Source organism: Aspergillus pseudodeflectus (assembly GCF_044049435.1).
Source record: "Aspergillus pseudodeflectus strain CBS 756.74 chromosome Unknown BJX68scaffold_8, whole genome shotgun sequence".
NCBI lineage: Eukaryota > Fungi > Ascomycota > Eurotiomycetes > Eurotiales > Aspergillaceae > Aspergillus > Aspergillus pseudodeflectus.
Genome location: NW_027263784.1, coordinates 709,141 through 722,503, shown reverse-complemented (window position 1 = coordinate 722,503; position 13,363 = coordinate 709,141). Strand labels below are relative to the sequence as shown.

At 50.6% G+C, this 13,363-nt stretch overlaps 7 protein-coding genes across 7 annotated transcripts; 1 reads left to right on the top strand and 6 right to left on the bottom strand.

Annotated features, from left to right (window-relative positions):
* Positions 1–165: 165 nt before the first annotated feature.
* BJX68DRAFT_263821 (putative DNA helicase) lies at positions 166–2,562 on the bottom strand (the record flags this gene model as incomplete). Its single annotated transcript, XM_071044786.1, has 4 exons — positions 166–250; positions 330–390; positions 460–1,913; positions 2,006–2,562. 4 exons carry the CDS (start codon positions 2,560–2,562, stop codon positions 166–168), a joined length of 2,157 nt encoding a protein of 718 aa, XP_070902497.1.
* Positions 2,563–3,304: 742 nt separating this feature from the next.
* Positions 3,305–5,398, bottom strand: BJX68DRAFT_207486 (uncharacterized protein). The gene is made up of 3 exons (XM_071037674.1): positions 5,382–5,398; positions 5,104–5,198; positions 3,305–5,015 (listed from the first exon to the last, which is right to left on the bottom strand). Exons 2-3 carry the CDS (start codon positions 5,105–5,107, stop codon positions 3,424–3,426), a joined length of 1,596 nt encoding a protein of 531 aa, XP_070902496.1. The 5' UTR covers positions 5,108–5,198; positions 5,382–5,398; the 3' UTR covers positions 3,305–3,423.
* On the bottom strand, positions 5,205–6,785 carry BJX68DRAFT_207479 (endonuclease III domain-containing protein). Its single transcript, XM_071037673.1, has 2 exons — positions 5,324–6,785; positions 5,205–5,212 (listed from the first exon to the last, which is right to left on the bottom strand). Exon 1 carries the CDS (start codon positions 6,652–6,654, stop codon positions 5,413–5,415), a length of 1,242 nt encoding a protein of 413 aa, XP_070902495.1. The 5' UTR covers positions 6,655–6,785; the 3' UTR covers positions 5,205–5,212; positions 5,324–5,412.
* A 67-nt stretch (positions 6,786–6,852) lies between these two features.
* pex4 (putative ubiquitin conjugating enzyme (UbcJ)) lies at positions 6,853–7,814 on the top strand. Its single transcript, XM_071039214.1, has 2 exons — positions 6,853–7,178; positions 7,285–7,814. The coding sequence occupies exons 1-2, from the start codon at positions 7,022–7,024 to the stop codon at positions 7,608–7,610; spliced, it is 483 nt and encodes a 160-aa protein (XP_070902494.1). The 5' UTR covers positions 6,853–7,021; the 3' UTR covers positions 7,611–7,814.
* A 70-nt stretch (positions 7,815–7,884) lies between these two features.
* On the bottom strand, positions 7,885–9,530 carry BJX68DRAFT_207471 (putative GPI anchored cell wall protein (Dan4)). Its single transcript, XM_071037672.1, has 2 exons — positions 8,214–9,530; positions 7,885–8,151 (listed from the first exon to the last, which is right to left on the bottom strand). The coding sequence occupies exon 1, from the start codon at positions 9,216–9,218 to the stop codon at positions 8,316–8,318; it is 903 nt and encodes a 300-aa protein (XP_070902493.1). The 5' UTR covers positions 9,219–9,530; the 3' UTR covers positions 7,885–8,151; positions 8,214–8,315.
* A 1,457-nt stretch (positions 9,531–10,987) lies between these two features.
* BJX68DRAFT_263817 (YbhB/YbcL family Raf kinase inhibitor-like protein) lies at positions 10,988–11,794 on the bottom strand (the record flags this gene model as incomplete). Its single annotated transcript, XM_071044785.1, has 3 exons — positions 10,988–11,602; positions 11,663–11,675; positions 11,748–11,794. The coding sequence occupies 3 exons, from the start codon at positions 11,792–11,794 to the stop codon at positions 10,988–10,990; spliced, it is 675 nt and encodes a 224-aa protein (XP_070902492.1).
* Positions 11,795–11,827: 33 nt separating this feature from the next.
* On the bottom strand, positions 11,828–13,166 carry BJX68DRAFT_207452 (sterol desaturase family protein). Its single transcript, XM_071037671.1, has one exon. The coding sequence runs from the start codon at positions 12,776–12,778 to the stop codon at positions 12,053–12,055; it is 726 nt and encodes a 241-aa protein (XP_070902491.1). The 5' UTR covers positions 12,779–13,166; the 3' UTR covers positions 11,828–12,052.
* Positions 13,167–13,363: the final 197 nt, after the last annotated feature.

The window sequence follows — 13,363 nt, the reverse complement described above, 5'->3', positions numbered from 1 at the left end:
GGGCGAGTATGCTCAGAAGTTTATCTGAACAAAGCGGCATATCCGTGCCGATCAATCAGCATGGAGACGTCTCAGCAACATGTCTCGTGCCGTGGCACGTATCTGACCGCTGGCCGCTGCTGACGGGCTAGCTTGCATCGAGCGGAGGAGTTGGGCAGATATTGCTCAAAGCAACTCTCCAGCGTCAGGATAACGCAAGTCGGCGTTTTCTTCGAGGTGCGTCATCCATCGTTTGAGAAAGCCGCTTCCTCTGAAAGAGAGTCAGATCTGTACAGCACGCAAACGCAGGGCTGCACCTTAGCTACATGTTGGGACAAAGGCAGACTTACTTGCTGATCGTTTCCGAGTCACCGCAGACACAGAGGTGCCGCTTGGGTCGAGTCATACCCACTGGCATCACGTCAGAATCTGTCGATCCTCGATCGGGTGGGGAGCATGTGGGAGGGAGGGGAAGCATACCGTTGAGGCGCCGCTTTTCTCCGAGAAATCCTACTTCTTGCTCACTGTTGCTGCGAACGAGGCTGACGACAACAGCCTCTTTTTCTCGGCCTTGGAATCCATCCACACTTCCCAGTTCCAGACCAGGGTATTTCTCCCGTAGCATTTGTGATAAGATCGCAAGCTGGCCATTGTACGGGGTAATCACGGCAATGTCTTCAGGCCGAACACCTGCTTGAACCAGGTTATCCACATGCCTTGCTACCACCAAAGCTTCCATTTCATTGCTTTTGCTCTCACCGAGCAGTGCTTCCTTCTTAGCAATATCCTCATCCTCAACTTTCTCGGCGAAGTCTCCCCCTTGAGTGTCCCAAAACACCACAGGCTCTTTAGTATCATCCGTCTCCTGAACTTCATAAGGTAGATCCTTCAGGAGCCGAGCCTTGACGTTCTCCGCGGCGATAAGCTTGGAATCGTAAAGCTCGTCTGAGGGAAACCGCATGATATTCTCATGCATGCGATACTGGGTCGTGAGCATTCGCTTGATTCCCGGCCCGTGCAGCGAGAGTAGCCGATCGAACAGTGTCTTTTCCAGAGTATCACTTCCCGCTTCGGCCTTATTCGTGCCCTCCACTGGACTCTTGGACTTTTGCACAGCTGATTTGACTGTGGGCGGAAGCTGAAGGTGGTCACCAGCAAGAATCACCTTCGGCGCCGATAGCAGCGAAATCCAGCATTGAGCCTCCAGTGCCTGACTAGCCTCGTCAATGATGACTACATCGAATTTTTGATTCTTCAACTGGTGACCTCCTGCTCCATGTAGCGTGGCGAGTACGACACTGCTCTCGCGAACCAAGTTGTCCACGCATTTGGATTCCCGCTCGCGAAATTCCCGGCGTAGCGCTTTGATATCCTCATAGATAGCCCGTTTCTCCCTGCCAAACCTCGTTTTGCGGATACTCGCCTGCTTTTCATCGATTTCTTTTCGTACATCTCTCACAATGGCGGCAGCCTCCGATGTTTGTGTTAAGACTTCCAGCGAATGGTCAAGGACCGAGGGTAGTAAACGAGCCGGATGACCAATGCGCACCACAGGGATCTTGTTGGGAGCAAGCCTTTCCACGATATTGTCAACCGAAATGTTTGATGGTCCGCACACCAGTACCCGAAGATTTCGCTTGACCATCTGAGTAATCAGCTCGATCAAGGTATGTGTTTTTCCTGTCCCTGGAGGTCCGTGTATAAGTGCAATGTCTCTAGAAGCTAACGCGAATCGTATAGCTTCCTTCTGAGAGTCGTTCAGGGTAGGATCCACAAATTCAACTTCTCCGGATGCATCGTAGTCTGGCGGTAGAGGGGTCGTATGCCCAAAGGCAACGCGGATGAAGTGCGTATAGCCTGACTCCGTCAATTTTCCCATCTTCTCCATTGTCTGATTCATCCGTCTATACGTCACGTCGTTCGCAAGCTTGATCCTGCATGCCGCGAGTTAGTAGCCAACCACCACATGATTCGACCTCATCATCGGCACACCGCGAGCTGACATGACACTGAGGGAGCAACATACAGCCAAAGTTTCTTCCCCCAAAGCTCCTCAACAACCTCATCATCCTCCTTCGGCCGCCCACCACCACCTCCCCTTTGCCCAAACGCAATCCACACACTACTCTCCCCAACCTTCGTCACCACGCCCTCGGGTCCCTTACTCTCAACACCACCCTTGCCCTTCTCCTTTCCAACCTTCTTGGCCCCCGAACCGCCCACCTCATTCACACGAACAATATCACCAACCCGAATCCCATGCGCACCGAGCCTCACCTTCCCGCTCGCCGAGACTCTCGCGTCATCACCGCCATTCTTCTTTCCAGAAGAGGACAGAACAGCAGCGTCGGCCGCGAATTCACCGACCAGCCGACCTCCGAGCCCAGTTCGACACTGCGAGAGGATTATCCCCGTTAATGCATATCCGGTTGCTTGGAGAGTTCGGCGTGTGGACGGGGACGCGGAGGCAGTACTAGCAAGTTTAGACGAGGAGACTTCGGCTTCGTGCTCTTTTAGGAGGAGGGCTTGTTGCGTTTCGGCGAAGAGGGGTACGGAGATTGGGGTTGGTGTTGACGGGGCCATGTAGGGTTGTGAGGCGGCTGTTCTGGAGAGGTTTCTCCGTGTAGATCGTATCCCACAGCTATTTTCCTTGTTTCCTCTATGGATCGATTTCAGAGAGTGGATTTGGGTTGTTGCTGAAGCATGGAGCGTCAATTGAAATCTTGCAGTTCGGAGCTCGTGCGGGGAACAGATGCAGTATTAAACGCTTAGTCAGAGATGCTCAGTCTTCAACTTATGCAAGCAATGGCTCGTCATACGAAATTCATGCAGATTTTTGTGGCCAGTAAAGGGCAATTTCTGTAAAGAGCCTCTCTCCCCATTTTTTTCGCAGTTTTTCGGCTACTTCATGCCTGGGGGAAGTGGCTGTCATCGGGTCGCTATCGGAAATATTTAGAACTATACCCCTGGTAAATCCCGAATCTAATCATATACTCGTTGGCTCTCAATGCAAAAGAATAATTATCATTTATTTGGGCTTTCCATCAGGATGATTGTTGTTTTTCTCATACTGAAAGATATTTGGATTCCTCTACCTCGAATTACTTCACAAGCGTTCGCTCTGTTCAGGAATTCCCATAAATGATACCCCGAGTTAAATGTTGATGTTGACAGTATTAGGCTGTAGCTGGATGCTAAGCATACCATGACATGACAGCGAAAAGTATAATATATGAATACATGCTAAGAAATCAAATATCAGATAGTCACAGGTAATGGGAAATCATAGCTCGGAAGAACAACGCTTAAAGGAAAGGAAATGGGTACCAGAAGGGAGTCTAAGATAGATCAATGATGAGCAAGGGCAAGTAGACAGTAGTACGCCTTAGACCACCAACGCCGCTTGAAATGCATGAAGTGGAAACGGGGAGTAGGGACGGACATTTATAAGTGTTGCTCTGGAGTCGACATGTTGTAGGGGCAATATCTTTCATCGCTCACTCGGCTGGTAACAGCACGTTCTAACTCTTTTTCAAACGAAGGATCGGCTGCCAGATACACACGGAACTCTCGCAGTCCCTGCAGTTCCGAAAATGCTTTGAGCATTTTACGCATGTACCTGATCCGGCCAGCGTTTGGCATTATCTCTGTTGTACCGAGGTCCACGATACTTAGCGACAGGCGCGCAAGATCAAAATGTTCGCGTATAAAGCGGCGCAGAACAGACCAAGAGAGAAGGGCTATCTCTTCAGTTTTGGCCGATCTGTGGAAAGTTCTCCAACATTTGGGAAATTTGAAAGACAAATGGCGAATTTGCATAAACGACGAAGTAGGAATGGTATTGAGAAAGCGCATGATACATTCGGGCTCCTCTTCGACAAATGTAAAGATAGTTCTTGAGAAAAAAATGCGCCGACAATCCTCATAGAAGTTGCGGCTGACCAAGAAATAGGGTAAGGGACTGGAGAAGCACGAGCAGGTGGTGGAGAACGCGGTCTGGCGAGCTTCACAGAAACACATGGCACGAAGAGGGGAGCAAGTCCCACAGCAAGCAAGAGGGAACTGAGTCGTCCGATGCAATTTTCGGTCCAAGAAACCAACCATTCCGGCTCTGCGCTGTGTTGCAGGTAAGTATGGATCGGAGCAGTCACACAAAAGATACTCGAGGACGATGAGTTGCACCTCTTTGGGTAGTTTCGTAAAGGAAAAGGAGGGCTTCTCGTCGAGGTTGCCGGTCAGCCTCGAGGCCGCTCTCTTTATAACAGGACGGATATCATCGTCCGGTTTATTGCTGAGGTGGAAAGCGCATTCAGCCAAAAGTGGAAAAGGCTCCATTGTACGCATCAGTCTGCTGGCAATGTCCAAATCCTTAACCTTGCATTTCATACTAAATCGTCTCAGAGCAGGGATTCTTTCCTTGGAATTATGGCAAAATTGTGACCACATGGTCCAAGTTGTTTTGTGAAGTGAACCGTTTGATTTCAGGTATCGATTTTCTCGAGGCCCCAGATCCAAATGCAGATTTCTCAAGTGCTTTAGACCCCATCGTGTGGCTGCACAAAAAAGCCTGTATTCTACCCGACCGTAAAGGTAAATGCTGAAGTGATTTTGGGTAAAGAAAAACGCCCCGAGCTCAGTACGAGCCTGACGACATGCTTGGAGCGCCTGAATAGGAATCGCAGGGTGAGTGCAGGGCGTATTATAAGGATCAACCCAGGTTCCTGTCCATGAAACCCTAGTCATGCGTATGGCGTTACCGTTCCCGCATATACCACGACCGGTCTTGGTTCGGTGCGTTTCAAAGGCGATGTTGATCAGGCAGGGTCGAAGCAGGCCAGCATATTGCAAGATTCGTATCTTGATATCTTTTGGTAAGTCGAAGAAGGTTGTTGCAGGTCCCTGAGTGCTTGCTATGACGGGGAGCTCCGCCTCAACGGGCTTGGATTCGGTGCTTGGAAATGCAGTCTCTTCAGCGCCCAATTCCATGAGAGGGACAGCCTCAGCCTTATCGGCGGTGCGGTAGGTATTCTTTTCATCTGCTGCGTTTCGAACTTACAGGTCAGCAATCATAATACTAGGTGATGGGATTGGGCTTCGAGGAGCGAAAGGTCGAGTGAGACTCACACATGGTGTCAATTGAGACACTCAAATCTCGAGCGCTGAGACGACACAGCGCTCGAGGAGGGTAGATAAATAAAGAAGACAGGCAGATAATGGAGCTGGACAGATGGTCCTAACACCACAAGTCATCAATGGATGGTTCGACGAGAGGAGCCAAGCTTGTCGTGTGAAGAGACAGGTTGAGGACATGGGGAGGATGAGATTTAGAAGAGGAGTGACAGACAGTAGAAAGGCCACAGAAGGCATCAAAACAAGCTCGCAAATTCCAGAAGATAACTTGCTCAATTTGAGGAGGCCTGACCCCACAAGCACCTAATCCCTCTCAACCTTGATCTTCACGGGAGAGAAGGCTCCTGCTGCAGTTTCCTCCTTCAGCGGCAAAGCACGAGGGCCATTCTTCGGAGCCATGCCTTTGATTTCGCTTTTGCATAGCTTCGTCCCGGCAAGATCACAGTCGCCACATCTCTTTCCTACAGGTAAGCAAACCGTCTGCCCTAACCCTACGAGCAGCTTATTAATTTCATGCCATTTATCCTTTGGTAGCCACGATTCCAGCGACATGCGAGTTTCTTCCGGCGTTTTGGTCTTGTGCCAGCCCCAGAGGTTCGTGATACGGTGAACGTGGACATCAACACCAATGCCCTCATGCTTTCCCCACGCCGCACTCATACACAGATAAGCCATCTTCGGGCCGACGCCAGGCAGTTTCATCAGGTCAGCAGGAGTAGAAGGAATCTCAGAATCATACTGATCTCTGATTATTTCAGCAGTCTTCTTGATGTACTTGGTTTTGTTGTTGTGGAAGCCCACAGTGCCGATTAGCGAATTTAGCCGTTCCGGTGAGACAGCCAGGATGTTCTCTAAATTCAGAGTGCTGTCTTTATCGGATTTCGACGCAGTCCCAGAGACCTCTTCCACCTCCTGCTTGACAACAGGTGTATCGCCATCTCCAAGCTCGGTGTGTAGTCGCTGCATCGCAACAGCCGTGACAGTGTCCTTGGTTTGTGAAGACAACATCAGTGCGATAAGTGTCTGGAAACGCTGATCTCGCGGGGAAGATGCGCGCCAGTATAGCTCAGCACAACCCATGGTATCGACAGGTGCTGTAGGGTTGGCCTCCCTCATCTTCTTAACGATTGAGTACATGGCTTCCCAATTCGAGGGAGGCTCCACAGTGAAGGAACCGTCTTCACTCTTGATCTTCCGTGCTGGTGCTCGGCGAGATTTCTGGGGTGTGGTTTCACTTTTGATGGTCTTCTCAACCTTCTTCTCTGGCGTTCTCAAGGAGGTGCTGCCCCTGGCCGCAGGGCTTGCTCTGGTCTTGCGCTTCTTCGCAGGGGGTTCCAAGATATCTTCAATGTCGACAGTGTCAATAGATGAGAGAGAAGAGGTGTCATCCTCCTTTTTGATCAATTCAGCCTCATTCACGGCTCCATTGTACGCGAAGTCCCCGAACCGGCCAGCATGAGCACTGCTCCGTGTTTGACGACGCGCAGGGGGTGACAGGGCCTGGAAGACCTTTGCAGTCTCTTTTGAGGTTCGCGATGTACGCATGATGCAGATAAAGTCGTCCCTGAGTACTTGCGTTTGGGCGATTTCACATGAAATAAGAAAGATTGATGTTAAAGATCGACGAAAATTTACAGGGGGCGAATTGTAATGTTGAGTTTACACATGGCTCGGGCCCGACCGCGGGAGCTGCTCTGGAGAACAAGACCCACCCGCTTTTTAAGCCTCGGTGCACCACTTCGGGGCCCATCTATCGTATCGCAGTGTCCGCCATCTCTTAATTCCTGCACAACAGCCGCTTCATTCCCAGCCACTCGACTCGACCTATTATCTTGACGCCGGCTTCTTTATACCCGGACAGCATTTGTATTGTTACCCGCCTCTCAGTGACCATCCGTCATCCATCGCAATCATGCCGCCCTCATCAACAACCCAGCGCCTCCTCCGCGAACTCAAAGAATACACAAACAACCCCAACGAAGCCCTCCTTCATCTCGGCCCTATAGATGAAGATGACCTCTACACCTGGGAAGCAGTCCTAAAAGGCGTAAAAGGCACACCCTACGAAGGCAAGCCCCCCTTCAAAATTCCCCTCAAACACTCCAACCTCCCTCCACCCGCAACACAACGAGACAAAAAAATGGTGTACTAACCCCGACCAAAAAACCACAACAGACGGCCTATGGTCCCTCTCAATTCAGATCCCAACAAACTACCCCCTATCCCCACCAACAATCCGCTTCACGACCCGAATCTCCCACCCGAACATCTCCTTCACGACCGGCGAGATCTGCCTCACGCTTCTGACAACCGAGCACTGGAGCCCCGTGTACACACTCAGCAGCACGTTGACGGCGGTTCATCAGTTACTCACAGATCCCCGGCCGGACTCGCCGCTGAATGTTGATGTTGCGGCGTTGTTGAGGGATGGCGATATTCCAGCTTGGGAGAGTGTTGTTCGGTACTACACGAAGGAGGAGAGGTGGAGGGGGAGGGTTTGACCGGATGGCTCGGGGCTTATGGTCTCGGAGTGTTAGGCGAGGTGCTTCATTGATTGCAGTGGAAGATTGGTGGCTGGGTATATATGGATGCCGTGATGACTCGCTTCTTAAAGCCTGTGGGCTTTTGCGCTGACTGATTGATTGTTGTTGATCTTATGCCGCGTAAATAAACATGATGAGATCTTGAATATCTGAACATAGCATTTACTACGAATATATTCCAGGTACAGAACAATCGCACTCAGAAGAGTCGAATAAGATTAACAGCTATCCCGGGGACAACCCGAGCCCAGATTTTCCCGTCTATATAATATGCACACGCTAGATATCGTATAAAGCAGATATAAGGAGAGACAAATACATAATCCACAGCTTCCTAATTCATGGAAGTAAAAAACAGACAACGCCGAATCAGGGCAGCCGGCGCAGGGCAGCCACAAGGTATAGGTATCGAGAGCAAAGCAATTTCGGAAAGATGCCGCAGAGTCTATTATGTAAAGGATGGTATCGGGTGAGCGTGACGGCGTAATCGTAACGGATGCTACGGCGAAGATAAGAATCAAAATAGCAACGCCCTCAATGCAAAGGAATGGCTGGTAATACAATGAATGAATGGATAGGTTGGCCGTAAGGAATGTCGTTAGGTCGGAGTGGTACTGGAGGACGATGAAGGAGTAGATCGGATAGAGATGTTGCGTTGCGGGATTAGATGATGGCCACGGCGATAGCGGCGCCTCCCATCATTGCGAGTAGACCACTGGCCATGTTGGACGAGGCACCGTTGTCGTGGGTCTGGAGACCCGGGGCTGGTCCTGTGGTGGTTGCTTCACCATCAGAAGACTGGGTCGGATGGACGACGGCGGTAGCCGTGACGGTGACTAGCACACCGTCCGGGCGGGTCGATGTACTGAGGAATGTCGAGGTGAACTCGGTCGTTGTGGAAGAATCGGTGGTAGATTCTTCTGTAGTGGTCTCCTCCGATGTAGAAGTGGAAGACGTCGAGGTGGCTCTAGTCGTCGACGAGGTTGGCTCCGGAGAAGAACTGGTGGGCTCCGGATCAGTAGACGTTGGCGGGTCAGAGGTTGTGGTTGTGGTGCTGGAAGGGGGTTGTGTGGTATCAGAGGTCGGCGTTGGCTCCGGCTCTGGTTCGGACGTTGTGCTTGTGGTTGTAGTAGTAGTAGTGGGCTCTGGATCTGTGGTTGTAGTTTCCGATGATGTCGTAGTCGTAGTTGTAGGCTCGGGCTCGGGCTCCGTGTCGCTAGTCGAAGTAGGAGGATCCGAAGTATCGGAGTCAGTCGAGGTCGGGGTGTCGGTGACTGTGCCCGTGGGAGCTGGCGAATTGCTTCCACTATCCTGTCTCTTTGCGAACAAAGGCCGACTGGGCAAGGCGACCTTCTGATCCTCAAGAACACTGGCGCGGGCAACGCGGATCTTGTCGACAAAATTTTGAATTGAATCCTTGTCGATATTCTGGATCACTTCGCGGTACTCAATTCGAGAAATTGTGCCCTGGTCGACTTTCGGCCTTTCGGGAGCCGGTGCTGCGACAGCTGACGACGCAATCATTGAAAAGCAGAGGACCTGCACAAGCCGATTCATGATGGCCATGATGCGCTAGTATGTAGTAGGCCGGTGTTGCTGGGAAGAGAAGCAGTGGAAAGCTCGAAAGCTGGCGGGAGTTGCAGGCGAGGTAAAAATATTTTTCTTCCAAGATTCAGCTCTGAGAAGAACGTCCTAGCACAAAACCTGGAGGACTTCTGCCTCAAAGTTGGGCCTACTTCGCGAACCAACTCCACACTTGAAAGGCGTCAGAATAACGTGAGCTACGATCACCAATGGCGCTTTAACGATCGAGCAGGCGTAAGAATCTCGATCAAGGTGAGGGGAAGGGCGGCAAAATCAAACACTTGGTCAAGAGATATCAATGGGCAGTAAGAGGCGAAGATTCAGCTCTTTAAAATAGTTCGTCCAGCGCATCATCGATCGGTGTCAGCTATAATTGCCGAACGAGCGACGGTTGGTGGCAGAGCGCCCCAGCAACTAGTAGTATGGATTTGCCATGGTGGAGGACGGGTGGGCGGTGCTTCTTCCAAGGTTGACCAAGCTTCGTGTCAGCAGTAGTACGATAGTCTCTACTTGTCTGATTTGCTAGGAAGAACTCGCATCTCCTCACAAAGGCTGACAATTATCCGGAGTGCTCATATAACACGCGAAGCCATCCTGCGAGCAACGTATGATTAATTCGCTGTTGAGGCTCTTGCACAGGATCGCGAAGGCTGAGGGAATACGAGGCCTCGCGCAGTCGATATCAACGTTCCAATCCTTCAATAGCCTCGACCAAAGCCCCCGCTCGACCAAATTAATCGGCCCTTTTGCTTTGTTCCTGCCAGGGATATGACGCAGTGACCTGACCAGTTCCACGGACTGGGCAGGTCAGGCAATAATGACTTTTCCCTCCAGAGAAGCTATCAAAGATTCGGACTGTCCCGACTCCCGAATCAAGCTGGGATCTCCGACTCCCGTCAAATCTTCTCACCGATACGTATACAACCGCTAACTCGGCAATCGGCCATCATAGACATTGTCACCCGCAGCCTAGAAACAAGCAATTTTCTGCGTTCAAAGAACCAGAGCTGGAGCATCAGAAAGAACAAGACAGCTTCGCTGCATCCGGACGTGCTAGCTGTGGAACCAGACTCTATTCTTAGTAATCCTGGCGCAAGAGTTAACTATGTGATTTGATGGGTTATCATTCGGCTACTGAGGCCGCATCAGGATTAGCGCTCATCAAACGAGTGCATGGAACCTCCCTGGAAACCTGGAAGTTTTTCCACCTCCACTCTGATAAAGGCACCGAAAGCTGTTGATCGTCGACTGTATTTTCAACATGACCTCATCCTGAACGAAGATGGTATAACCTGAGATTCTGCTCGCAAAGCTGCCAATTCAACGTCTTCTTGAGGCATGATTCTCAAACGCCCACCAGCGACCTGTTCGCCAGACTTTCTTTCCCAAGAATAGAGAGCGCTATTTTAAGATATCTGAGACAAAATGAAAACTGGATGAGTTTCTATATTCAGATACCCAGGGACCCATGGTTGTCGGCACCTCCGAAGCAAACCGAGCCTTTGCGAGTTGGAAAACTGTTCTTATTATCATGGATGGGAGCCTATGACGGCAGGATGGAGTTATCAGACAAGAACGCGAATCAATGATATTGAAGCAATGTCAAAACGGTTTGTACAGTTCCTTGCAATGACATACGTTGTAAGACCCTGAGACATTGAATCTCATGGAATAAAAATAGGCCCTGGGAAACAAGCACAACCAGGCCACAAATGATCTTGATGGTCAAAAAGCCCAACTCAACAAAAGCCCTAAGTTGAAGGGCTCTCGAAAACTCCAACCCATTCGCCCCAGCCGGCAACTTTCCCTTGAATTGCTTGACGGACCTCATCGAGGGTCACCATGTCATTCATCGGCTCGGTCTCAAGAGAGTTGTTCAACGCGATAAGCTCGAAGAAGTAGCGATGTGGCCCATGGCCGAAAAAGGGACTAGGCGGCATGTAAACCGTGCCATGCCTGTTCTTCCCGTATTTGAATCCACCTCGAAGCATGTATTGCTCCGGACTGTTCTTCTTAACTCGGAAATCAGGATTCTGAACACCGGTCTTCTCGCGTGGAATCCGGTAGTATATCCCATGGATGACAGATTCGGGAATCGGCGCGTCCGGGTCCTCGCTGATGAGAATGTATTCGTCAAAGTCATCGGCTGGGGCAGGCCATGTAAGAGCCGGAACCAAGCCCGCGCCTTCGGATGTGTGGTCCTTGTCGAGGTAAACGCCTGACCGACCTAGCTCGGGGCATTCGATTGGGATTGTGGGGAAGGGATGGTCAGCGAACGCGGGATGGCTGGTGAAGAGCTTGTTGTGCCGAGCTTTCGCGCCGGCGATGAGCGTAAGATAGCCGAGAGCGTAGGGGATATAGTGCATCTAAAGCTGTTAGAGTAAACACTACATGTTTGGAGATATCATCCGCCGTCTCCCACTTACCGTCACAGGAATGCTATATATACCGCAGGTAGAAAGCGTTTGTGCGCGTAAAGATCTGATCTCAAGACGAGTGTGATTGTCTCACCTGAGACCAAAGGTCACGGCGGATTGGAATGCCATTCGCGGTGCCATCTTGCGACAAGGACTAATAAGGAAAGCGCAACCCATGTCGCGGCCCTATCAAAACGTAGCTTGTTGGGAAGGAGCAACTGCGAGAACAGGCGCACTACCCCCTCAGCATCATCGAGCACTATGAGCAAGGCTCTGCGTATACAGGTCCACGTCACTCTACAGGAATCGGCCTAAGGGCCAAAGAAATCTGTAGCCGGCTTCGCCACTCATACCTCCCCGCAATTGCAATCTCCAGTGCTCTCAACCAGCGTTGCTTGATCAATCCCTCTTTCTTAACCTATCCGTCCCATGAGCCCAATCTAATAAGCCAATCGATCCATAATTCAGGTTAAACTTCTCATGGTGCGCATCGTGCATCCTCGCCTTCCCACCCAGAAAATCATATCCACTATGCACAGTCGCCGTGTTAAGCAACTCGTACCCTAGAAACAACCAAAACGTGACAATGTGGCTTCCCAGAAGCTGCGGTGGCAGAGATATTGGGAGCGCATTCGCAAAGACCTGCTCGAGGGGATGCGCATATTGCGCCGCTAGCGCTATAGGCGCGGTAAATCGATGGTGCCGCTTGTGAATTCGGCTGTAGAGATAGCGTGAATGTAGAAGACGATGGCTGTAGTAGAAAAGGGCTTCGCGAAGGAGGAGGCTGAGTGTTATGTCGCGGGTGAGTTCTGCGAGGGTGGGAAGTGTGAGTGTGATTCTATAGCCGGGATTGCCTTGTTGGAGAAGGAGGGAGAGATGCAGAGCCGAAGTAAGTAACTGGTTCTGAAGGACGACTTTGAGGCACTGCTCGATGTCTTTTCTGGTGGGTTGTTTTGGAGCTGATTGAAGTTTGTGGTGTTGGGAGAAGCAGGGGAAGAGGTAATCCAGGGAGATATAGCAGATGCTGGGAATCCAGAAGGATAAGATTTGGACCAGAAGTGTGCCTATGAATTCTATCTGAAACGGAGAATAGGATGAGATGATATGTGACCAGAGTTGCTCCATGTTGATATTCAATATCGATGAAGAATGAAAACTCTGGGTATGAACCCTTCTATAGCCGTGAGGATAGAGTTGGACCTCGGTTACTCTTCTCCCCCCCCCACCCCGCGAACAGCTGAAGCAGCTGAACAAAACTCAACGCAGATTCTCGGTTATCAAGACCTGGTTCGTTAATGTCAAAGGCGGATTGAGAGGGCCCGTGACCCAGGCTTATACCCTGGGGTCACTTCACAATTACGCCTGACGAAGCACTATCAACAAAAAATCTGGCTCTGTGGCACAATATTCAGACAGATCAGGCTGAATAAGTGCTCGAATCTGCCTAGACACCTTCAGCATCTTTGTCTTCCCAAGGTCCAAAAGGATGTTTTTCTCTCGAGCCACGAGTTGGCCTCTTGGATTTCATCATAGCCAAAGCTGGTATGCAAGGGCTGTCGTCGGAAATCTAGACATTGATATACAATGTGCGTATTAAGTAGCTCAAACCAAGTATGCCCTAGAACTGAACCTGGTTTGCTCGGTCGACGTAAATCTTCAAGGCCTTAGAACCAAATAATAGGAATGTTGTAAATCCCATGACTGCCAGAG